This window comes from Pan troglodytes, chromosome X (genome assembly GCF_028858775.2).
Source record: "Pan troglodytes isolate AG18354 chromosome X, NHGRI_mPanTro3-v2.0_pri, whole genome shotgun sequence".
In the NCBI taxonomy this organism is placed as follows: domain Eukaryota; kingdom Metazoa; phylum Chordata; class Mammalia; order Primates; family Hominidae; genus Pan; species Pan troglodytes.
Window position 1 is genome coordinate 94706125 of NC_072421.2, and position 27639 is coordinate 94733763.

Below are 27639 nucleotides of genomic sequence, written 5' to 3' on the forward strand. Positions count from 1 at the left end.
ACTGAGCTGTAGTCTAAATTGACATTCCCTGGGAGGTAATCTTTCTATTCTACCTAGGAGTACTACCAAAGAATAATCACTTTAAATATAAATTATCAGCATATATTTTTACAACTAGATAGTTTAAATTCTAACCCAAAACTTGCATGGTGGAGGGCGGGGGTGTTGCCTTGTGTTTAGAAGTTTCCAGCAGAGAAGCCCCTTATCTCCAATCCCAGAGTCAAGGCAAAACCAGACACAATTCTTTACTGTTTTCTTCTGTAGGCGGGCTTTGTTTTTTCTCCAAAATAACCCCTTTTCTGAAGGTATTACCTTTTGGGGTTCTGTAAAAGCTCTAGACCAGTAGAGTTTGGTAGATGTTCCTACGATAGTCTTGGACTTCAGTGTCTGGTTATGTGTCTGGATTAGTGCTTTCTTTTTATTTTTTTTCCCATTGGGGAGTTTGGGGGGCAAGTAATGAGAACTTTTAAAAAATGTCTTGCCAAGTTAGCTTTTCATCTGAAGATATTTTTAAAGAAGTCTATTCAGCATTTTAGGTGTTCTGTAAATTGACAGTTCCTCTGGGTAACTAATCAGCTATATTGCTGGAAGCAGAAGTCTATTCTAAAGTATCTCTATGACTCTTTTATTGGGAAGTTGAGAGAAACATTAGATATTGATAATCTGCCACCATGTTCAGGTTAGTGTATTTAAAGTTCTACAGATGACAAGCGTTGTTTCTGCTTAAAGAAAAATAGTGTTGGCTTGCCAGATGTGTCAAAATGTCCAGGGTATTATGGATGCTCCATTTTGACTTTGTATTTCTTTAGTCTAATGGATAACTTATACTTTGTTTTCAATACAGGCACCTTTAACTAGTACTTAAATGAAAACAGAGAACTAAATAATGATAGCCAATCATCATGTATGGCAGTTTCTATTATAAATATTTTGAACTAATTGAAGTGATTTATTTGGTGCTGTAATGATAGGGGTCTTGAATATGAGGATAGAATTCAGCTTTGGAAGCATCTGCATGTACTATTTTATAATAATGAATCCTAGCATTGGTTTGTGGCAGTTTGTCATGGCCGTGATAGGATGATATCTAATGAAAGCAGAATATAGCATTAACAGGGTATCATATATCTGTCAACCTATTTTGTCTGTTAAAAATCTATTCTAGGCCAGGCACAGTGGCTTATACCTATAATCCCAGTGCCTTGGGAGGTGGAGGCAGGAGAATTGCTTGAGCCCAGGAGTTCGAGACCAGCCTGGGCAACATAGTGACACCCTGTCTCTATAAAGAGTTTTTTAAAAATCAGCCAGGCCTGGTGGCATAAGCCTGTAGTCCCAACTGCTCGGGAGGCTGAGTTGGGAGGATCGTTTGAGCCCAGGAGATTGAGACTGCTGTAGGTAGTGATTGTGCTACTGCACTCCAGCCTGGGCAACAGAGTGAGACTGTGAAAAAAAGAAAAAGAAAGAAAGAAAGAGAGAGAGAGAGGGAGAGAGGGAGGGAGGGAGGGAAAAAGAAAACCAGTAAACCAGTTAGGAAAGGGTAGGTATATGTAAAATAGGTGAAGGATGGATATCAATCAGAGGAAAGCACGCCAAACAGAAAGACAAGTTCTCAATCCTGCCCAAGGATTTAATTTGCAGCTTGGCTTTCAAGCTATAAACTGTCTTCGGCCTGGAGTTGGGGAATTGGGGTTTCACCAGGTACCCACCCCTGTCTGCCTAAGCATTTGGCTGCCTCCTGTTGCTATCATTACATTTAGACATGGGCATACATACTTTGGATGCTGCTATTCAATACTCATAGTCATTAATTTATTCTATATGTCCTACTTTTTAATGCTTAATATCACTTTTTATGTTTAATATGGCTTATAATTTTTATTTTAGAGTACAAAATAGGACATAAGCAAAATAAAAGGTAATTAGCATCAAAGGAGTACTTTTCATAATTATCCTTTATACTGTAAATCATAAATTATATAGAAAGCAATACATGTATTTTGCAAATAGGATCATGACATTAGTGGGAGTAGAATTTTTTACATATAATCGCTATTTTTTCTATTATAGTAGTAAATATATCTGTGATCTTCACTGATCTACTTAGTACAGGGCTAGAACCCCTTGAATAATTTAATTGAATTTAAATTAGGAAATGTTTAGCTACCGTGTAATTTCCCTAGCCCAGATTTTTGGCTATGGAATGGAAAGGAAGGGTTGAACCTGAAAGAGATTTTTTTTAGGAAAAATTGTCAGAAGTGTGACTGAAAGGTAATTGCCAGTTTGAAAGCTTAGAAGATGAAAAGGATGCCAGTTCTGTTGGCAGAATGAAGCCATTAGGAGACGCTGATAAGGTGTAGGGATGGGTCAGAGTGAGGATGAGTTCTCCTTTAGATTTGTTCAATTTGAGTTAATGATGGGACATCTGGGTGGGAATGTCAGTTAGAAACATGGAGCTTGAGGATGCCTAAGAGTAGTCAGGGCTGGAGACGTTCATTTGGCATTATCAGCAGTGAGGTGATATTGATCATGGGAAAGTCAATGCGCCTTCTAGGGAACTGAGTATAATCTGAATGTTAAATGTCAGAGTTTCAAATCATTTCTTTAGGATATGTTTCTCTGCCTGGGCTAGATTAAAGATTAGATAGGAAACCTTTAAATCCCCGATTATTTGTAAGACACACTTGTTACTTCAAGGTCAGGAATTTTCTCATCGATTTTCAATGCTTGTGTGTTATTTTATTAACTAATGTGTTTTTGAAAATAGTGACTGCATGTTGAGGGATTGAAATGCTCCACCCCCAAATACTTTAGTGGTAGTCAGCATTTTAACATACTTCAGTATGTATGTCGATTCTTGGAGTCAAATGCAAGGGTTTTGGAAATGTTAGGAATTTTATATCAAAAGGAGAAGATTGTACCATCACCACCTGACAGAAAATGTATTTTGGATCAAATGGAAGCCAAATTACTCAGTCATATGTTGATTGTGTTCCATTGTGTAAACAAGAACATACACAGCCCTTTTGGCCCTGTCGTCTTTATGAGGGCAGAATCTCCAGAGGTTAATGTGGTGGTAGTCACGTGGTAGACATCCAGTATATATTGGCAGAATGGATGAATAAAACAGAAAATAAGTATAGAACCAAGTACTGGCATGAAACTGTCATTTCATTTGAAGAAAAGAAAAGGAACACATGATTTAAGAACAGTAAACACATACACAGTGATTTAAGCCATATACCATAAAAAAGTTCTGAAAAACATGGGTAAGGAATTGTGTTTTCTGACCAAGCAAAATGGGGAAAAGATGTGTTATGATGATAGAGATTTAGCCAAGGGACTTTTAGGGAAATGTTTCTTTTTCTTTTCTTTTTTTTTTTTTTTTTGAGATGGAGTCTCGCTCTTTCACCCAGGCTGGAGTGCAGTGGCGCTATCTTGGCTCACTGCAAGCTCTGCCTCCCGGGTTCACGCCATTCTCCTGCCTCAGCCTCCCGATTAGCTGGGACTACAGGTGCCCGCCACCGTGCCTGGCTAATTTTTTGTATTTTTAGTAGAGATGGGGTTTCACCGTGTTAGCCAGGATGATCTCGATCTCCTGACCTCGTGATCCACCTGCCTCGGCCTCCCAAAGTGCTGGGATTACAGGCGTGAGCCACCGTGCCCGGCCAAGGAGAATGTTTCTTATCTAGATTTTTAAAAATACACAATTGTCAACATAAATTAAAGTAAGACATTACATATATATATATAATATATAAATACATTTTTTATAAAGAAATATTAGCCCCAATCCGTTTATGTGGAAAATGATAGTCTTAATCAAAATGAACCTAACGCAGTTCTTCTACTAGTAAAGTGACTTAATGAGATAGAAGACAAAAAAGAAAGGTTATGTTTTGGCAAGAAGGAAAGGGCATTATGGTTCAATACCTTTACTTAACTAACCTTTAAGTGTTCAATTAACATTTAAAGGAAATAAAGTTTTGGAAGTATTACAGAATAATTGCAGAAATGTAAAAAGTAGTTAAAAGCGTGTGGTCTATTTGTAGAAATTCCTTCACTTAACACTGACAATCATCAGAATGTAAATTTGTGATGCGTAAAAGATGAAGAAAACTCTGCTCAATCAATGACATAGTTGCTGCTTTCTCTTTTGCTGTTTTCTTTGTGAACTTCAGTTCATTGACATTTTCTAGGATAAAACCTTCATACTTATCCAGAATTGATCTTTTAAACACAAATCCTGAAATATTTGAAAAAAAAATATGCACAGTAGTAAGCAGCAGCAGGTGGGGTTGGGGGACGGCGGAGAAATTAAAGGGCTTGTGCCTTGAAACTTTCCAGGATATTTGCCTATCAACTCACAGTTTGTAAGAATCTGTTGTACTTAAAAATTTATCACTTCTAGCCTTTACTACTATGAACAGTTTTTCACTTATAGCGAGCATAGAGGGTAGTCTTCGACTATTAACTCACCTTTGCAGTTTATTTAGAGAACAGAAGCAATTGTAGTATCAAGGAAGCATTAAATTCAAAAGCTATTTTAATTTTTTTTAAGTACAGAGTTTTGGGGCAATATGAATCTAACAATTTTATTGCCTAGCCTGATCTGTGTCACTTCACCTGTATTTTTCTTGCTCTTGCTCATAGCTGCTGTTGCAGGACCCTGATTCTTATCAAAAGTCTCAACATTAGATGTTTCTAGAGGTCTCAGGAAATAGCTTACACATTCTCTGAATTAATTTTGCCAGCTTCCATGTGGCAACTGTGGGTTCTTGTTTTGATCCTCTCCCCTGGGGACAACTGTGTGTGGGAAGAGGGGAGGAGTTTCCCACGGGGCACAGCTGGTGGTGTATTGAAGCCTTCTAGGTGCCAAGGGTGTGGGGTGTTCTCTGGCAAAGTATGGGAACATGTATTTTTTCCTTGCTTTCCTTTTTAAATGTACTTGATTAGAGGAGTACCAAAGCAGTGCTCTTCACACAGTTCTCCTCTCCACAGTACTCAGACATCTGACCACGTTGGGGATGAATAGTCTGGGCCTGGAATCACATCCAAAAAACAACTACAGTGCACTCAGAATCACCCTAACTCTTTTCAAATTGCAGGTTTTCTCACTGGACTAATCTTGTCTGCTTGCTGCTTGACTTCTCTCCCTTTAGAAAATTTCTTTCCTGAGAGCCCCCTTAGTCCACTACACAAACAGACTTCAGGCTGATTCCGAGGACTCTGTATATCAGTGTCAAGCTGTGCCTTGAACCCCTGCCTTTTTTCCATATTCTCTGTTGGTATGCTTTTGATGAGTAGGTGAAGTGGAGGTAAATGAGTACCATTACATCTCTCTCTCCTCTGTATTATCTTCCTTCCTCTTTTATTTAGGAATTTATGGGAATGAAAAAATACTCCTATCCAACCTTATACTACATCTTTGTCTACAAAGTTTAGTATGTACATATATAAAAAATCAGATATGTTTAGGCATTGACTACAAGGACCACTTGCAACATGAGATCCTACAGGTAGGTGATTCATAAGAGCAATATGTACTATTGTAGTAGTCTGCATCTGCCGCACATTTGAGAGTGAGTTTTATTCTAATTTGCAAGTACAACCTACTAAACAGTGGCAGTTACATAAGCTTATAACTCATAAGATGATATTCAGAGTCAGAATACATCCAAGGCCACTAAATGTGTTAAATATTTCATACAGCTGAATAGAGAAAAGATATGTCACCTCCCACTGTGGCGCCTTCATTCTGAAAATAACAGGTTACCTATAGCTAGGAGAAAAATAAAATAACAAAAGTTTCACATTCCAAGCTAAAATTATATTTTAGGCTTGATTCATTCCACAATACTTATTTTCCCAGTTACAGCTTAAAATTGAGGTGGAGATTTTTAAATATGCAGAATTGATTTTAAATAATTTTAATTATCTTAATCTTTCTAATTTAGTTTCACTGTGGTGAAAATTATTCAAGTTACCAAACTGAGTCTTTGTTTTTCTTAATAACATACATACTTCACACAAAAAAAATCAATAGAAACAGTTTTTAAAAACAATTGAGTAATTTCCATGCATCAAAAATATTTGAAAAAATGGAAATAATACCTTGGTATTTACTTACCTTCTTATTCTATAAAAGAAAATAATACTAACGGAGCAAAATAATGGATTCTCTTGATTTCATTTCAGTATTCATATATGTGGTTATATCCATATTTATATTTTAGTCAAAGGGTGCGATATTTTAAAACTTGGGTCTCATTAATTAGATGATAGGTGCCATTGCAGGCCCAGAGTTTAATGGAAAGGCAAAATTGAGTGGGAGGAGGGAAGAGACAAATGGGGAGAACAAAAGGTTACTTATAGTAGGGGTATAGTACAGTTGTTTTCCATGAGACTTATGTTCTGTGTACCCTACCCTAGTTATCTTTTCATTGTGGAAAAATAGGTAACATAAAACTAACCATTTTACCCTTTTTACATGTATAATAAAGAAGCATTCATTACATTTATGTTGTTGTACAACCATTACCACTATTTCCAGAACTTTGTCATCATCCCAAACAGAAACTCTAAACCTATTAAGCAATAACTCCCCATACCCTTCTACCCCCAGCTTCCGGTAACCTCAATTCTACTTTTTGTCTCTAAAAATTTGCCTATTGTTGATACTTCATATCAGTGGAATCATACAATATTTGTTCTTTTGTATCTATTTTGTTTTACTAAGTGAAATATTTACACTTATTGTTATCTATGTTATGACATGTCAAAACTTCATTCCTTTATGACTAGTAGCTGGGATTACAGGCATGTGCCACCACGCCCAGCTAATTTTTGTATTTTTAGTAGAGATGGGGTTTCTCCATGTTGGTCAGGCTGGTCTCGAACTCCTGACCTCAGGTGATCCACCTGCCTCGGCCTCCCAAAGTGCTGGGATTACAGGCATGAACCACTGCACCCGGCCACTGGCCTCTTCTTAAGAGGGAACTAATCATATTCGTGAGGGCTCCACTCTTATGACCTAATTGCCCCTCAAAGGCGCTGCCTTTAAGGATAATCACGTTGAGGATTAGATTTCAGCATAAGGATTTTGGAGGGACACAAACATTCAATTCATAAGAATCATCAAATTTGAGCATGCATCAGACTTCATCACTTTTGCTTGATTCTCCATTAAAAATAGGAATGTATTGTGTACTTAAATATAGACATTGTAGATAATGGGAGATGTTGTACAAGCCAGGTGTAATTTATAAGATTGAAGATTATTCCAGGTTTTGAAAAATTATGAATAGTAGAGTTGATACTTTCTTTTTTAGTATTATTGTACCTAAGCAAATTCTACATAGTATTTTTCTGTTTTTAGTTTAGATTGACTAATTATTGTGACTGGAAATAAAGCTTAAAAATTATTCTAAACACGGTGAAACCCCGTCTCTACTAAAAATACAAAAAATTAGCCCGGCATGGTGGCGGGCGCCTGTTATCCCAGCTACTCGTGAGGCTGAGGCAGGAGAATGGCATGAACCCGGGAGGCGGAGCTTGCAGTGAGCCGAGATCGCGCCACTGCACTCCAGCCTGGGCGACAGAGCGAGACTCGTCTCCAAAAAAAAAAGAAAATTATTCTATATGTTTAAGTCCCAGAATTTTACTCGGTTTTGGAATACGATTTATTCTTATATGATCTTTTATTCAATATGTATATACTATATTGTGCAAAAACCAAACAAGTTTATACGTTTTATTCACAATTTATTGTAGTTCATTTTTAGGTCAAATTTTGGAGGGGCGGGGAAGGGCGGATACTCTGGTACCATAACAGAACCACAGTCAGAAATGTACTGTCCTAGTTAATCACTTTCATAATTGTTAATGCATGTTTAAAAATTCTAATACTAAAACACTAAACTTTTATACTTTTATTTCTTTTTAGAACCTTGTGAAACATCTTCCTGAGCAGAAGATACTCAACGAATTAGCAGAGCTTAAGAATGAATACGATGACCTCTGTGAGCCTGAACAATTTGGAGTTGTGGTATGTATCCAACATGAGGGACCACAAACTCAGCTGGGAGGTTAACACTTGCCAGAAACAGTGAAAAGAAAAACATTTCAGTTGTCAATTATTTTTTCATTACTGTATTGCTACATAATTTAATATAATATTGGCTGTCAGAAAAAAATACTTTTTTACCTATTATTATTTGTCATGGCATTGAAAAATAATAAAATATTCGCATTCATAAAATACTTCAAAATATCTCAGGGGATCTTTTGAATAACAGTGCCAATTTTTAATTCTATTAATATATGCAAACAGTATACATTATTATTATATGGGCTATTTTTCTTTCCATTTAGATCTTAATGTTAGAATTTGGCCCCCAAAAAGTAGGTTAAAATAAAAGGATAATTACTAGATAATTAGCAAAGTACTAGAGACTCTTTTTCTAGGGTATATGTCGTGTCAGAAAAAGCAAAAGGATTTTCAGATTTCATATAGAGTGTCATTGATTGATTTAAAGCTTAAAATGTGCTGTTTTAGCTGGGAAGGAAATCTTATACATCATGTCTTTAAATCATCATGTAGTTAAATTATTATTGGAATGAATTATTTTTTCTTATTCCACCCTTCATATTAAGGGGTACAAAGGATGAATAAGTATAAATTTTGAATTCAAGATTATAGTATATTTTAACTATTCCCCAAACTGACTATTCAAATAGTTGACAAAAAACAAAAACAAAAAAATGGCAGGAAAGAGGGCATTATGATTTATTTAATTTCTTGGAGAAAAAGCTATTTTTTACTTAGGTGGTCAGTGCAAGTTTGTTTGCTGTATGAATAAATAGTTCCATTATGGTCACCAACTTTACCCTGGCTCCCTGAACATTTTCCATTTGCATACTAAAATTTTAAAATTACCATTGAACCTAATAGTCAAACATTTTCAGCCTTATCCAAAATATTCTATAAGCTTTTAAATAGTATAATATGTTGGAACTGATCCAATTTGATACCTTGCAGTTTAAAAATCCTGTTTAAAGTCAAACTGTGCTAGATGGGACTGAGCATGTTCCTTTTGAACATGTGCAATAAATGCTCACCCATATTTAGAGTTTATTAATTTTGAGACATGGCATTGACTGCACTTATATAGAAGGATTCTGTCAAATTCTTGCAAAGAAAATCAGGAATGTATGTTTGGGATCAGATAGAGCATATAATGGTATCTGAGAAAGGTATTTCTCTTATTTTTGAACAAGGTGAATTAATCAACTAAATTCGATAGATATCATTTGTTAACTAAAATCAATTTAGCACAACATTGAGTAATACAGTTATTTAGACCAAAGTCCACACTTGAAGCCTAAGCTGCTTGGATTCATATTATAATTGAAGCAAGGGTATATACCCTCTGAGAATTCAGCTGTGTCATGATGGTTATGAGTTTTACAGTCGGTATACTACACAATTTCTCTGAAGCCATTTTTTTTTTTCTGAATGCAGTTTATCTTGGAAGATGTATTAGTTTGCCAAGCAAGTCCTTTCAAGAGGCATATCCTTGGTACCACACTGAGGAAATGAAGTTTGGGGACATAAAAAGCAATACACCTTCTGAACTAAAAGCAAAATAGAAAATGGAAGAGATTTCTTGTTTATGCACATAACCATAAATAATTCTGAGGCTGTGCATACATGAAGTAACCTAGTCCCCTTATTTACTTTCACCATTCTTAGCTACATGTCTGGGGGTGGGGGGCGGAAAGTCAAGGACATTACAAACTAGTTTACACTATGTAAATTACCTAAGATAGTATCAATCAGGATTTGCCCAATAAAGTTTAGCTGCATTCACATCAAGGAAATATTTTTTAAACAATGATATACTTTAGTTTGTTAAACGTGTACTTTGCAGTGTTTAGAACAATATCATGTATAAAATAGACAGTAAATAAATGTTTATGGAATTGAATTACAGGACAATTATTAAGCCTAAGTCCGAGCCTGAAATTAGAAAGTAGTATGATTTAAATCTGTAACAATAGAAATTTTGCTAAAACATATTTCTCTAGGTGTATGCTGAAATTCAATTCACTTCTGTGTGTATACATCCAAACACTTTTTAACCCTTAAACATATATCAACAGCCTAATGTGAGGACAGTTTTGGAAACTGTTTAATAGAATCATCTGCAGTAATGAGAGAGGCTCCAAACTGGAAAGGCTCATTGCCTCTGCTCACTTCTCTTGTTAACATTATTAGTGTGTTTATCACATGATTTCTATATGGAAAACCTCCAGTGTCTCCCTGAATTTACAGAATGAAGCTCCTTCGCATTCTCACTGTATCTCTGACTGTCTTGCTTTCTTCCTTTCTGCTCCCTTTGGTGAAGTGAGTCAATTGGTATCTTTTTGACATTTTAGCCTTTATCTCAATCAGACTCTCACTGCCGTTTTAACAGCTATTTCACTCGCTCCCTATTCTGCGTCCTTTCATTTTTCCATAGTGGCCATACCATACCTTTCCTTCTCTCCTCAAGTCTTCTGTCTCCTCCCCATTCTTTTAACTTACCACGAACATCCTAACCTGTTACTTGCCAGAGAAAAAAGAAAGCACTTTGACTTCAAAACCTCCCAATATCTCTTCTACCTACAAAGTTTTCTCTAGCTATATACCTTTTACTTATTCTCTGTCAAACCTCAGAAAAAGAGGAGCTCCATTATCATTAACATTATTGTTGTTGCTATTAGTATGGATAGAAACAAAATAAATATTGAGGACTTAATTTGTCAGATTCTATGAGACGCATGTTTACTTCCACCAACTTATGTATTCCTCATGACAAACCCTACGAGTTTGGCACTATTAATGGCTCCATATTAAGGATGAGGATGCCGGGCGCGTTGGCTCATGCCTGTAATCCCAGCACTTTGGGAAGCCGAGGAGGGAGGATCACCTGAGGTCAGGAGTTCCAGACCAGCCTGGCCAACATGGTGAAACTCCATCTCTACTAAAAATACAAAAATTAGCTGGGCATGGTGGCGCACGCCTGTAGTCCCAGCTACACAGGAGGCTGAGGCAGGAGAATCGCTTGAACCTGGGAGGCGGAGGCTGCAGTGAGCTGACATCAGGCCACTGCACTCCAGCCTGGGCCACAGAGCAAGACTCTGCCTCAAAAAAAAAAGAAGGATGAGGAAACTGGGCCCAAGGAAGACTAGTTTACTTGTCCAAGGTTACATAGTAACTAGTAGTCACAGAATTCAAATGTTAGCAGTCTGAATTTGTAGCCAGTGCTTTAACCACTGTGCTCCTGGGTTGTGGGTATGTGGGTGTGTATGTGATGCTCTACCACATGCTAATCTTCTCACTTCAGTTTTGGGCATTGTTATGCACTGCCTACTTTAGGTGGTAGTATCTCTTGCTTGCTTTCCTTTTGTTAGTTATTTTATTACTTCCTCAATTTGTCAGTTTCCACTCTGCCCTGCTCTTCAGAAAAAAAGAAAATCTTCAGTCATTTGCTGCCTGGAAAGGAGTGGATAGATGGGTGGATGGATGAGTAAAAATCCTTCCTGACTGAGGTTTCTGCTTGCTACTGCCTTCTCTCCATTTCCTAGCATCAGTTTTTTTCAAAGATCAGTCTCCTTTTTCTCTCTGCTTCCTTAACTCTCATTCACTGTTCAACCAATGGTGATCAGAATTCTGCCTTAAATAATGCATTGAAATTGAAATAAGAAAGGCCCTTAAATCCTGTTCACATCCAAAATACACATCAAATATACTCACTTCTCTGTCTCCATCACCACCACCTTAGCCCAAGCCAGAATCATCGTTTCAATTAACCATTACAATATACATTTATCTTGTTTTTCCCACTACCACTTTTGCCCTTCTCCAAATCCGTCTCGGCACAACCCTTAGTAGGATGTTTCTAGAGTGTATCTGTATTGCATCATAATTTTTATCTGCTTAAAATACCAGTGCTGTTCTATAGTACTAAAGCTACAGCATTAACTTCTTACCATGACCTAGAAGATACTATCTGGTCTGGCACCTGCCCACCTCTCCTACTTTCATCACCTGCTATTTGGCCTCTTGCTCATTATGCCTCAGCCACATTTTATTTTTGAACTTACCATGTTCTTTCCTGCTCAGGACCATTGCACATGCTGCTCCTTTACTCCCGCTTGCTGCCTCCCTCTCTTGTTTATACTTCAAGTCATAGCTTAATTTTTGCTTTCCCAGTGGTACCTTCATTTGCCTTTCAGTCAGAAATAGATCTTCCTACTAAACTCTCCCAGATTACCTTTTTTCTTTTCCTTTCTAGAAATCATCCTGGATTTTAATTAAATGTTTATATATGAGGTTACTTCTTGACTGTCTATAATCCCAACTATATTGCAAGTTCTATAAATGGATGAACTATGTTGATTTTATTCACGTGTGCTTAACAAATATTTCTTGAATGCATTTGCATGAATGGAAAATCAAGTGGACTCTTTCAGTCCCATCTTATTCTGTATCTATATGGCATTTGATAACATAAAAGAATTTAAACTCCTTTTTGAAACCTTTCCTCTCCTTCTTAAATAATAAATAGTATTTCCTGATTTTTTTTTTTAAGAGCTGCCTCTTAAAGCTCTTAAAGAAAGTTCTCTCTGTGTCCCCCAGGGTGGAGTGCAGTGGCGAGATCATACCTCACTGCAGCCTCGAACTCCTAGGCTCTAGTGATCCTCCCACCTCAACCTCCTGAGTAGCAAGTTCCACCATGCCCGGCTAATTTTTTTAAAAATTTTTCTGTACACATGGAGTTCCACTGTTTTGCCCAGGTTGGTGTTGAACTCCTGGCCTCTAGCAATCCTCCTGCTTCAGCCTCCCAAAATACTGGGATTATAGGTGTGTGCCACCATACCTGGCCTTATTTCCTGATTTTAATACTCTAACCCTGTGTAGTGCCCTATAGAGTTTCCTTGATTATATAACTTCTTAGATGATAAAAACAAAATCTCATCAGTTAGGGGTGTAAATATGCCAGAAATTAGATTACTCTTACAATATTCATTAAAATAATGATAATGAATAATTAACAAATTGGCTGGTCATGGTGGCTCACATCTGAATCCCAGCACTTTGAGAGGCCAATGCAGGCAGATCGCTTGAGCCCAGGAATTCGAGACCTGCCTGGCCAACATGGCAAAACCCCGTCTCTACAAAAAATACAAAAATTAGCCAAGCATGGTGCTGTGCTTGTCCAGCTACTTGGGAGGCTGAGGTGGGAGAATAGCTTGAGCTCGGGAGGCAGAGGTTACAGTGAGCCAAGATTGCACCACTGCACTCCAGCCTGGGCAACAGATCCAGAACTTGTCTCAGGAACAAAACCAACAACAAAAAAAACACAATAAAATTGACAAAACTGGGGGAAATTGTGAAAGAAAGACACTTATCTAAGGCAGTGACTGGGACACTAAGCTTTCTCTAACCTTTTGGGTTTTTTTAGCAGCCACATCATTAGGTTTGCTTATAATCATGTGCAACCAGTTGGAAAAAAGAGAAAAAAAAAGAAATAGAAAAACCCAGAGACTTTTCCTTTGTCTAGAGACAGATCCTGGTAAGGGGGACATGCTCACTCCCACATATTATATGATCAATAATCTTGTTTAGGGGGTAGATTGGCTGCATAGCTTCCCACTGACTTGTCCTCCAACCTACCTCCCACAGAACTGAATTTGGTACATCATTGTAATTATGTGCTGTACCTTTACTAGGAAAAAAAGCACAGATTTTTGAAAGCTCTGGCAGTTAGAACCCTCAGCAGGAGCTTTTAGACTCTTCTGAGTGTCTTTGCAGCTCAGCTGTTCTCAAACCTCAGAGCTATGGAAGTTCCCACGTGTCTTGCACAGGGGATGGAGACCCATACTGTGTGTATCTATTAAACTAACACATCTTCTGAGGAAAAGAAGGCAATAATTAATTCTCTTAGTAATCGTACTTTGTTTTTCTGACTTCAAAATTATCCATATTTTTCAATTAAAAACATCCTAAAGCTATAATCTAACAAAAAATGTTGAAATTGGCTTGGGCGTAGAAATCTTCATAATAGGAAGCACAGATGATGTGATATTGCGGACAGCACATTTAAATTTTTTTTACACAAATATATGAAGTTGGGAGGAGAGGATTTATGCATATAGTTGGAAGTACAACTATAAATTTACTGTGCTTTTTAATTTTTTTAAAGCCTCATAAGAGCTTATGAGCTATAAAGATAGCTTAACCAGGTGAAAAGAAAATTCTTAAAAGCTTTTTTTTTCCTTCCACATATCATCAAAGGCAATTAGTTTGGATAGAAAATTGTAAGTCCTCTGTTCCATTAATATCAAATCATTTTTCACTTTTGCATATTCAGTGTGAAAATTGCATTTTTCTTTATTTTATATGCCTGCATTTGGAGTATTAAGTGTTTTGATTTGTAATGCCCTGATTGTTTCTATTTTCATTACTTTTGTAAATATTAGTGCTAGCTCTTACTTCTAGATATATATTCATTTTATCTGAGGAAAAAGCTGGTTTAATAATTTTGAGATCAGGTAAAAGAAAACTCACCATGACTCATTCTCAAATACATGTATTTATATTCTTATCCCTCATACTAACTTCTTATAATCATTTTTTTGTGACAGAATTTCTTATTTCCATCAGCTTTTGCAATAAAACAAGGTAAAATAAAACCACCTGAAAATTGAATATTCAAATTAGGTCAGTAGATGTCAATTAATTTTGCTATTGATTGGTTTTCATTAAATTTTTTAAAAATCAAAAGTTAACCCTTTCATTTTTCCCCTCCACATATCACTAATTCCTAACACCACCATAGAAATTTTTATGGCTGTGTCCAGGCATGGTGGCTCACGCCTGTAATCCCAACACTTTGAGAGGCTGAGGCGGGTGGATCACGAGATCAGGAGTTCGAGACCAGCCTTACCAACATGGTGAAGCCCCGTCTCTACTAAAAATACAAAAATTAGCCAGGCATGGTGGCGGGTGCCTGTAATTCCAGTTACTCAGGAGGCTGAGGCAGGAGAATCGTTTGAACGCAAGAGGCGGAGGGTGCAGTGAGCCAAGATTGTGCCACTGCACTCCAACCTGGATGACAGAGCAAGACTCCATCTCAAAAAAAAAAGAAATGTTGATGGCTGTTCTTGGCCTCAAACATGTTTTCAGAAAGGTGTTTTAAAATTCTTGCCTAACTTTTTAGTGTGATTCTTCTGAGTTTATAGTGCCTTTTGGGACACACAATGTTATTGTATTCTTTCTAGACTAAAGACAAGTGAATGGTTGTTGATGGGTAGTTTCCACATATTTTTATCTTTGGGGAAATATTCTCTACCAGTACATCATTATTTTTCTTTTTTCTTTTTCTTTTTCTTTTTTTCCTGAGATGGAGTCTTGCTCTGTCTCGGCCTCCCAAAGTGCTGGGATTACAGGCGTGAGCCACTGCGCCCAGCCTACATCATTATTTTTCTGATGTAGAATCAGTTTTCAACACTCAATTTTTTCAAGGCTTCAATTCACAGATTAAGTATGGCCCTTTTCTCTCATGACATCTAATGTACGAACATTTGGCATTGACTCCATATAGTTGGTACACTTGTATTGATTATTTTTTCCAGGCCTGGTACTGGATTTGCTACAGAAAGTATTAGAATGAGTATAAGTAGAAGAGGTTCTGCCCTGGAGGAGGTTGTTGTCTCGAAGAAGATAAAAGTCTTTACTTTATAAGGTGTCATAAATGCCCCTGCCTTATTTCCACAACTCCAGGCAGAAATCTGGTCAGTATTGACTCAATCTCATTTCTGTAGGCAGTTCTGCCTTCTATTAAACTTAAGTCCATTCTCCTTTAATGTGGTTTCATGATCATTCTTTTTGTTATAGTCACAGATACAAAAGGATTCTGTATATTCAATGGGCAATGGATCAAAAGAGTAACTATTTGGAAAAAATACCTTGTAGCAAATATATATTTGTTACAAATTTTTCTGTTAATTCTAATGAATTCTTAACATTATATTTTGAAGAGACGGGGGGATCAGTTTTTCTCCCATATGTTAGGCCTTAATGGAATATGTCTTAGAAGTGAAAAGGAAAGATGATAGAAATAACCCTAAAGGCCACACCTGACCATAGGAGTGCCATGTGGCCATCTCCTTTTCCGTCACATATGATTTTTACATTTGTGCTCTTTTCCTTTCTCGGTGGATTCGTAGGTTAGTTGGGTAGTAGATCAATATTCATGAGCTGCGTAGGTACTGAAGTGTGTAAAATTCAAATTATATAAACAAAACTGTGTCTAACTCTTTGGGGAAATAACCCACTTGTAGTTGCTCTCACTAAAGCTGTCAATGCACTTCTTTTATTTTTTTTAATATAGTGAAGATCAGCTAAAGAAATGAGAGCCACTTGATGTGATTTGATAGACAAGTACATCGTAACACAAATAAATCCCCTACATAATACAATACCCTGGTCAGCATCCCACAGCACTTCAAGGAATGAATTATAAAACAAAGGATGCCAGTCAACTAAAATGCTGCAAGGGACCACAACTAAATACAAACACATTTCAGCAGAGTTTTTATTTTATTTACTTATATCACTTAGGTGCACTCAAGTGCCTTTATGAGACATGAGCCTTTTAATAATTGTATCTGTGGCTGGGGATGTTGCTCAGTGCTTCCTACTATTTCTAAGCTTAGTTATCTAGGACATTTCCTTCCATATCCAAATCCTCTGATGGAGTTGCAACTGTTTCTATCAGTGTACACTGGTCTGATCGTAAAAATTCACACTTATGGTTGCAAAAATTCTGTGGTTATGATCAATATGTACTGGTTTGTGGCTTTTGTTAAGAGATGCACATGTATAGCTTGCCTCCTACATCATCTCTTGATTTTGTAATAATACAATTTTAATAATAACATTTCTAATAGTAGATGTATGTTATGAATTAAAAATAGCTAAATAAAGCATGATATTTACAGTGGATAATGAGAGCTGTTCTTCACTGAGCCCTGGAAATATATTTCTTAATTTTGAATGAGAGAAACTTTATGTTGGGTTTGGGGGAAAAGATAAGGACCCCGGTTTCTTCATACTGACAATTTCTGAAGATGAATAAAGAATGTAATAACAACAATAACTATTGTTTTAGGGTGTTTACATCATGTCAGTTACTATGACAGGAGTGATACACATAGTATCACATTTAAGTTCTAATGCATCGTGTATAGATGATTTAATGAATACATTTTCATGATGAGGAAGTAACTTAGAAACTCCAGGTAACTTGCAGTAGGTCATACAACTAGAAAGTGAGGCCCAGTGGGGTCACTTACATCTGAAATCCCAGCACTTTGGGAGGCCCAGGTGGGCAGATCTCTTGAGCCCCAGGAGTTCAAGACCAGCCTGGGCAACATGGCACAACCCCATCTCTGCAAAAAAATACAAAACTTAGCCAGGCATGGTGACATGTGCCTGTAGTCCTGGCTACTCGGGAGGCTGAGGTGGGAAGATTGCCTGAGCCCCGGGAAGTCAAGGTTGCAGTGAGCTGTGATCACCCTACAGCACTCCAGCTTGGGCAACAGAGTGAGACCCTGTCTCTAAAAAGTAAAGTGACAGAAGTGTGGCTCAAACCTATGTCTGTGTAACTACAGTGTCGCTGTTTCTCCTACTGCAGCTTACAGTATGGGTCTGGAGAATGCAGATAATTGTTTCCCCCTCTTTCCTGGGTTTAGAGAAAAAAATTCTCCTAAATCCTATTCTTTAAGGAAAAGCTGTATGGGGCTCTGAATTTGGGCTAAGATTGGGCCTTGGCGGTATTGTTGGGGTGACCTACCTGGAAGCTAATGAATGACCTTACATGTACTTCCTCTTTCCCCACATCAGCCTGCTGTTATACCTCTTGAAACTATATGTCCTCTTCTTGACCCAGCATTTTACTGAATATTATGTTTCCTATTTATATGAATGAAGCCATTCATTCATTTTACGATGGTTTATTTTCAAAATCACTTTTCATCTTTATCATCTGCCATGTATCAAACCTTGTTGTAGGAGATGAATCAATGAAGAATTTTTGCCAGATCAAAGGGCAACTTTGAACCCCTTACAGTATACAACTTCTTCTGAAAAGCAGGCTGACTCATGATAGATTAATATCTAGTAATACTGGTTCAACAAAGTTAATTCCCTAACATTTCTGGTTTGACATTATAACTGAAGACATTATTTTGTAGAAGTAGAATATTACTGTCAGCTATTAATTTTGTTGAATAGACAATTGTCCTACTTGGGAAAAGATCTGGAAAATAGTCAGCTAAGGAGTGCTTTAAAAATCAATCAGCACATATTGATATACTCAAGACTCTGTGCTAGGTGCTCCACAAGATGCAGCTTTTGACTCCTTTCTCCTTTTTTTCTCTATGCAGTCTCTGTATCAATGACCTTACCTCCCATAGCATCTATTCAGATAATTCCCAAATCTGCCAACTCCAATACTTCTAACCCCTAGAACTATAGTTTCAAATCCTAGCAGATATCATAATAATAACAAAAACTCAACATGTCAATAAAGCAATTTTATTATTTCCCTATCATGGAGGTATCATTTTACTATTTTTTAGAGGATTTGAGAGGGATCAAGGAGAACATTTAGTCTATGTTAGTAATCCAAGCTTGAAGTACATAAAATTATGAGTTTCTATATGGTGAGCATGGAAAATAAGGGACGACTCTCAGAAATTCTGCAGGTTAAAATATTGGTAAGGATTAGTATTATTATAAATAACATTGTGTTTACTGTGACTTGAATATCACTTCAAGATTTGGGGTCTTGAATGGGAAAATAAGAGCATCATTGTTAGAAGTAAGATGCCCTATTTGCCGGGTGCAGTGGCTCACGCCTGTAATCCCAGCACTTTGGGAGGCTGAGGCGGGTGGATCACAAGGTCAGGAGATCGAGACCATCTTGGCTAACACGGTGAAACCCCGTCTCTACTAAAAATATAAAAAATTAGCCGGGCATGGTGGCGGCTGCCTGTAGTCCCAGCTACTCGGGAGGCTGAGGCAGGAAAATGGCGTGAAGCCAGGAGACAGAGGTTGCAGTGAGCCAGGATTGTGCCACTGCACTGTAGCCTGGGCGACAGAACGAGACTCCGTCTCAAAAAAAAAAAAAAAAAAAAATGATGCCCTATTTGATGTCTGAGAAGATGGTCAGCTGAATTTACTTAAATGCTAATACAAATTTTTCGTAGCAGCCAAGCAATACTTTTCCTTTATGGAACTAGTGCTTTTTACTCTACCTTCTTCCCACAGCTGTAGAGGCAGAGCCTAAAAGAGAAGAAAGTAAACGTATGGATCATTTATTTTGACTCCCTTCTTTTCATCAAAACACGACCGCTTTACAGGAATTTCTCCCACTTTACGATGGGGAAACTAAGACCAGAAAATTAGGCAGACTGTTTTTACACAGTCAGCTCACATGACAGTTTCTAAATTCAGTCTCATTTGACTTAGTTGCTGCTAAGCTACACCTACCTGCCCTTGCTGACTTAGTCCCTGATTGGCTTACTGGAATTTAAGTAGCAGCAGATCAGGGAAAGCAAATCCATCTACTCTCATTCTCTGAAACAAGCAAACAACCAGGTGACAAACTGTACCAAATTAGCACTTCCTTCTACCTTCATTATTGCCAACATTGTTCTGCCTCACGGCAGACTTCAAACTTTGGAGCCATCTTTGACTTTCTCCTGCTATAACTGGTCGGTTACTAAGTCCCATTTATTCTTCCTTAATTCTATCTTTTATATCCATTGTTTTCTTTATCTTCCTACTGTCAACATGCTACCTCATTACCTGTTTCTTACACCATTTTGCTAAATTCCTGATGGTCTCCCTGCCATTAATCTCTCCTTCAACCAATCATACTTACTGCTCCTAATAAGACTCAAGAGGCAGTGTGGGGTAGCGGTTGAGAGTCTGGGGTCTGTAGCCCAAAGGCCTGCATTCAAATCTTCAGGTTTCCAACATAAAATTTGATTTTGTGCAAGTTACTTACTATTTGTTTCACTTTTCTCATCTTTGGAATGAAAATAATGATAACCTTTTCCTAGGATTGTTTTGAGAATCAAATCAGTTAATATATAAAGCAAATGTTGAAAAATGTCTGGCACAAAGTACTTAATAAGTGTTAATTGCTGTTAGCATTGTTACCATCATTATCAAAGCATACTTTGGTTATGTAATTTCAATTGGAGCTGATATTTTTATAAAAATATCAAATCCATGTTCTCTGAGTTTGTAGGCCAAACATTGTAGGCTAATACAAAACATGGAAAGGATAAGAATATGATTGAAGGCACATGATATTGGGACCAAAGAAGACTAAAAGCCCACATATGCCTAAGGGTTTTGTTCCTTGTCCATCTGGGACCAAGGGCACCCTGGTGAACAGGGCCCCTATAAGCTCTGCAAAGTATGGCCAGGAGAGCAAGTGCATGGTCACTAGTAGCTGCTCAAAGTAGCTCTGTAGCTTTTTTAGTCATCAGGGAGACTAAAAAACTACTCCCTAAACGTAAAATGATAGAAAACCTGCTTCAGTGCTAGTGTTGGCCAGTTACCAGTAAAAGGAAAGGAAAAATAAAGTGGGGAGGGATTTGGAGACAGAGGTAGAGGCAGAAATGAAGGCAGAAAAATATATAGAGAAACTCAGAGTGATTCCCACACAAACATACACAAAGAGACCTGCAAATTCACGGAGACATAGACTTTGATGCGATTAGCTTCCACTTCTGTGGCCTTTACCTGGACTCTTTAGATACATTGTTTCCAATTCTACCCCTAGGTATGTATGTCATATATACCTAGCCTATAAACCTTTTCTCACACCATTCTCTCTCTCTTTACTTTTCTCACACCATTCTCTCTCTTTACTCCCTCCTTCCTTCCTTCTTTCCCTTTCTTTCTTTCTTTTTTTTTTTTTTTTTTTTTTTTTTTTGAGACAGGGTCTCACTCTGTCGCCCAGGCTGGAGTGCAGTGGCACAATCTCGGCTCACTGCAACCTCCGCCTACCAGGCTCAAGCGATTCTCCTGCCTCAGCCTCCTGGGTAACTGGGATTACAGGCACTGTGCCACCACCACCATGCTAATTTTTGTATTTTTAGTAGAGACAGGGTTTCGCCACGTTGGCCAGGCTGGTCTCAAACTCCTGACCTGAAGTGATCCTCCTGCCTCTGCCTCCCAAAGTGCTAGGTTTACAGGCCTCAGCCACCGCGCCCGGCCACTTTTTTCTTTTAGTGTCAGTTCTATGTGTGCTTAAATTTACACATGCATGCACACACCTATACATATATTTTTTCATGTGTATTTCCTCTACTGTGAAGCCTTCATTAAACACTGTAATCATAAGAGTTTAAAGTTTTTTCTTCTTCCAGTGAACACCTCCAGAACTTAATTTCTTTTTACCTACCTAAAATCATGTGCTGGCTTTTTCACCAGCAATAGTTTTCAAGGTTCTATGTTGAGTTTCAGACTATATTGTAAGCTTTTTGTGAATAGGTGGCGTGTTTTATAGTTGCCATGTGAGTACTGAAGAAATAGCAGTACAATTTGTATAATAATACCCTGACCAGATAAAAAAAAGTGAGTCATAAGTGATGAGACCTACAAAAATACAGTAACAGGTAGATATTTCATCATACTTTTGTATATCTGCCTGTGAAAAGCATGAAAGCATATAGGAGGATTAGTAGAAGGCAGAGGTTCATATTTGGAGAGGCAGATGTTCATGGTTAATGGGCAAATTCGAAGAAGAAAAATAATGGGCTATGTCTTGATTCTGTATTAGAGTAGATATGGTCTGCCCAACAGCTCATCTGCTGCTTTTGAAAGGTACTTTGTGGTTTAAAAACTTTTGTTTATGTCGTCAAATTCTCTTCATATTATCTGCAGATATGTTGGTGTCTAATCTGTACTTGGCATTTGTATTTAAGGAAGTAGGCTATATATACAAAACCAAATGTAATTAGGAATGTTAATAATTTATTTTCACTGTGTGCATGTGTCTGTGTGCGTTCATGTGTGTCTACCTCTCCCCCCACCTCCCTCCCAGAATTCATTTTGTGAAGGAAAACTAGTTGAGTAACTTGGAGCTATAGGAAATTAAAAACTAAAACAATTATTATCATAGTAACTATACCAAGTGGAATATTTAATGTGCACCAGTGCTATGAAACAAGTAATTAAAACCAAATTTGAACTGTATTGAAGAAAACCAATATAGAATTCTTGCATAATGTACTTGAAAGTAAGTTCATGTGATTTTACTATCATCTAATTACTTAACATCAGCATCTGTCAAGCAGGTGAAATTCTTTAGAAATTCTTTAGAGTATATATAAATAATATATTTTATGAACAGAAATCATAAGTTTAAAAATTATTAAATGCTCAATCAGAGCTAGTCTTCTGATTTCAAACAGCATAGTAATAGGTAATTTCTTAGGAAATGTTCCAGTTATATTTTCTGTCATCATGTACATCTTTTATCTGCGGCCCAACTATTCACTCAACTCAATTTCATGTTTATAAATTTTCCTAGTTCACCTCAGGGACAGATTTTGGCAGTTTGAATGCTATTGATGGCTAATGATTATGCAATTAACATATAGCAACTGTTCAGCTTCTATAATATTTTATTAATGCCATAAGGATGATTTATTTTTTAAAAACCTGTATAGCCAACTGCCTTTTAAACTTTGATAAAATATTTCTTTGGAATGTTTAAAACAAAAAAGATTTTTAAAATCCCAGAGCAAACTGACTTTATGCAGAAATGTTACAGTGTTGTCTATGAAATTATCCCCACTAAAGAGATAAAATAAGAGGCATTAAATGTATATTCTCATAGGGTATTTCTTATCTTACAGATGAGCTCTGTGAAAATGTTACAGCCTCGTCTCAGTAGTATCCTGTTCAAGCTCACATTTGAAGAACACGTAAACAACATCAAACCAAGCATCATAGCAGTAACTCTTGCCTGTGAAGAACTGAAGAAAAGTGAAAGCTTTAACAGACTTTTAGAGTTAGTTCTTCTTGTTGGAAACTACATGAACTCAGGCTCAAGAAATGCCCAGTCTTTGGGATTTAAGATCAACTTCCTTTGTAAGGTAAGATGACATTTTATAATGCTAATTTACAACAATAATCTTCTTGTCTATGAAAGGTGATACTGCAAATAGCAATCGTACATAAACCACAAAATTGTATGCTTAAAAAGGGTGAATTTTCTGGGATGCGAATTATATCTCAATTCAAACAAATAATTTTTTAAAATTTTAGTAAGATCTAAAAGACTTGAATATTCTTTTGGAATACAGTACTTAACATTTGCTGATTACATTTTACTGAAGTTTATAGACAAAAAAATCCCACTTTTATAAACTAGATGCAGTATTGGCCAGGCGTGGTGGCTCACACCTGTAATCCCAGCACTTTGAGAGGCTGAGGCGGGTGGATAACCTGAGGTCAGGAGTTCGAGAACAGCCTGGCCAGCATGGTGAAACCCCGTCTCTACTAAAATTACAAAAATTAGTGGGGCGCGGTGACGGGTACCTGTAATCCCAGCTACTCTGGAGGCTGAGGCAGGAGAATCGCTTGAACACGGGAGGCGGGGGTTGGAGTGAGCCGAGATCATGCCACTGTACTCCAGCCTAGGCAACAGAGCAAGACTCTGTCTCAAAAAATAAAATATAAAATAAAATAGATGCAGTATTATATTTCCTTTACATTATTACTTATATCGTTCTAAAAAGTATCTGACAAGCTAAATTTAATGAGATAAATAGCCAGAAATTTATTTTTGAATATAGTTTGCTTATTCTACTCTAAGATAATAATACTCTTCAATGTCAAGTAGTGTTGTACACTGGTATCTAGTGCATTAACTAAGAGGTAAAAAAGAAAATTGAATAACAATCATCTTGTTTTGATTGGATCATTTAATAATATTTTTGAGACTTATGAAAAGCAAACAAAGAAACAGAGAAGCCCAAAAGTGCTTGTATATGTCCATTTTTAGGCTAGAGCAAACCACCTTATTCAAAGAAAAGATCTGTCTGTTATAGAAGCCTGAAAACACTCTGAGGTGAAGGCCTGTAAGAAAGCTAGAGACGAAAATAAATCTGAAAACAAGCAATCTGTCTTTGACAACTCACCATTCTTTCACTCTTTTTTTTCTCTCACATCTGAAAATATTGCAGAACTTTGGTTAGTTCTTGAAGTATATTATAATGAGAATCCCAAATCTAGCAATGGATATGAATTTCTTTTCTATACATGCATTAAATTGATGTTCATTACATATACATGGACTAGCACTTTGATATGTATCAAAAATGATTTGATCTTGGTAGTTCTAACCCAAATAGACATAAAGAATAACACTTATAGATAATAATAGGATGTACAATAGAATCGTGAATATCTGTTTACTCCTGATATATTTTTGAGGGCTGTAAGGAAAGAGAACAAGGAAAATACAGAAGATTATCTGGAAATGCTGGATTTTGTGAAGAAAACATTTTTACCCCCATCTTCTTGTGATATTTGGGGACATGTAAAATCATTTCATAATGCCAGAGGGAATAAGGCAGTGCTTGTAATAAACTGTACTAAATCATGCCAGATTTATAGGATGAAATAAAGTATTTAGGACTTTAGCATTGTATTGCATACCATATCCCCAATGTTAATAGAGTCATCTCTACCATGGTGCTACTTGCCTAGAGTATATGCTATATGCACACTGAGTGAATCTAAAAGTGTTCTTGCTTGACAATTATAAAGAGATTATAAGTTAAAATATCATCAGAAATTTGTATTAGATACCTATTTTGCATTTAATTCATATAAAAATATTTAAAACCATTCTAATTTGAAGAAATATGGACCTTATAAGTGTCTTAATTTCACACTATTCAAATTAATTACATGAACTGATTTCTTTGAAGCAAGAATGAATAAGTCATTTATACATAGGAACAAAAGGTTACGTTAATCTCACCGAAGGATTTTACAGTTACATCTTATATTTTGGAGAGAGGCTTCTTTCTGTCATCTACCTGTCAAATAAAAGTTCTTCTACACAACGCTGATCTGACATCTATCACTAGAGGTATGCTCAAAGGATTCAGCACAAAGATTTTTGCCAACTTCAAATAAAATAAAAAATAATCTTGCGGGAAATACTATCATGTAGCAATAGGTGTTCCAAAAGTGAAAGAAGTGAAGGTTTTAAAATCTGTCCCCCAACTCACCCCCCACTTTTCAGTAAGATTTTTATCTTCTGGGAAATTTTCTAGGAAAGCAGTTGTCAGTTAGAAAGAGAAATATCATACACATGCATGATATTCCCATAATGTATAGGATTCGAAGGATGTTCCTGGAATACAAAGGATTGTGAGTAAATGTAAATGTCTAAAATGACAGAAATTTTCTGAAGCACGTAGAAATAGTTAGCTTAGTTCTGTATTATGTTTGAAATAGAATTAACTAGCTACTGATGTATGATTAGCTAGAATTGCTGTTTAATTTCAGTTGTATTATGAAAGATTACTTCGTTGATTTTTCTTAGTGATTGCCTTCTTAAAGAAAATAGCAGGGGGAATTTCCCTCATAGAACACTGATTATGGTTTTAAAATGATACCATTTACTCTCCTAAATTTTTCTAATGATAATTTCTTTTCTCAGTGATTTTAAAACTAATCCAGTGCTTTTAACAAGAAGCTATAGAGTATGTTAAAATATTCACCTAGGTAAAAAGGAGGCATGTGGTTAAACTTATCAGATGTATCTTGTAGTAAGGTAATATAAAAATTTCAGATGGTCACAGTTGGCTGTTATGGTATTTGGGAAGAAAAGGAAAACAGATGGATTAACCAAAATGTCAACACTAAAGGGTATCATTATTGTAATTACTACCTTCACCACAAAATGCTTTGTTAATTTGCAGCAGTGAATTATCACTTTGTGAGTCACCAAACCAGTGTGCTGAACTGTAATAAAAATCATTTCAATGAAGATGAGCTCCCAATGTTAGCTTAGCCTGTTGGTTATTAAAATTCTAACCAATAGAAATGCTACACTTCAAGGCCATTTGTTTGTTGTTTTTTTTTTCAGTACGAAATAGCATATATAATCTGCATAAGGACAAAACATTTTAAAATACTTAGCATTCCCTATATACTAAGCTTTGTGGGTTTATCAAATAAGGATCTTTGTTTGTAAGTATCAGAACGTGACTCTGCCTGATTCAAGCAAAAAGTGAAACTTGCTGGAAGGATATGAAGTAACTAAGCCAGAAACTGAGGAAAGACTAAAGAACTTGCCCTTTAAAAGAACAGCAACTGTGACAGCTTTGAGAATTCAGGTAGCAGGAATGAATGAAAAGTCTTTTTAGGATGTTGCCTTTGGGATATATCAGCTCCAACCATTTTCCTTCTCCTTTCCCTATGTTTGATTCAAATTCAAATTATGAAGAGAGCCTAATGAGCCCGGTGTGGATTATAAGAACACCCCTTGTTCAAAGGAGAGCAAAAAACCCTGATTGACAGTGCTACCAAAACTACCTGCCATGGAAGATTGGTTATGCCCTAAAGGGTGCTGTTACCAAAGACAGGGCTACCAAAGGTTAGGAGCAGGTAAAGGGATATCAGGCAGCTCTAAACAAATACAAAATAAAACAGATGATCTATTCATCAGAGGCCTACCAACAATAGAGAAGATACACAGAAACCTCAAGAAGCTTGTGGTACAGTTGAGTAGCCAGGAAATATACATACACAATATTATGTAATGTCACAAGGTACACCGTCAATGAGGGCAAAAATAAATGGCCACTGAGATGAGCAGTAGTTCAGGGAAGGAAGGAATCTTTGGTGACTGGGCAGTGCTGGTAAATTGAAAAAGAAGACTCTTGAAGGATAGGTAGGATTAAGAATCTATAACTTTACAAAAGGGGAGAACATTGTGGCTTGGAACCTACGTTTTAACTTACACTTTGCCAATTACTAGCCAAATTTTCCTGACTAAGTCACTTACCTTCTCTAAATCTCAATTTGAGATTGAATATTTCTTGAATATTTCTCCCTTCACTTCTTGTATCTTTTTTTGGATTTCCTTGCATTGGGCTTCACCTTTCTCTGGTGCCTCCCTGATTAGCGTAATAACCAACATCCTAAATTCTTTTTCAGGTAAATCAGGGATTTTTTTCTTGGTTTGGATCTCTTGCTGGTGAGCTAGTGTGATTTTTGGGGGGGTGTTAAGGAACCTTGTTTGGTCCTATTACCAGCGTTGGTTTTCTGGTTCCTTCTCATTTGGGTAGGCTCTGTCAGAGGGAAAATCTAGGGCTGAAGGCTGTTGTTCAGATTCTTTTGTCCCATGGGGTATTCTCTTGATGTAGTACTCTCCTCCTTTTCCTATGGATGTGGCTTCCTGAGAGCCGAGCTGCAGTGATTGTTGTCTCTCTTCTGGGGTCTAGGCACCTGGCTCCGGGCTGGTACTGGGGGTAGTCTGC

At 36.9% G+C, this 27639-nt stretch overlaps 1 protein-coding gene across 5 annotated transcripts in view; it reads left to right on the forward strand.

Annotated features, from left to right (window-relative positions):
• DIAPH2 (diaphanous related formin 2) overlaps positions 1-27639 on the forward strand; it is a 922276-nt gene that overhangs the window by 406587 nt on the left and 488050 nt on the right. For all 5 annotated transcript variants that reach the window (XM_054677168.2, XM_054677165.2, XM_054677169.2 and 2 more), the window contains 2 exons: positions 7943-8044; positions 22993-23232. In XM_054677168.2, the coding sequence (XP_054533143.1) occupies positions 7943-8044; positions 22993-23232 (342 nt within the window). The remainder of the gene's footprint in view (positions 1-7942; positions 8045-22992; positions 23233-27639) is intronic.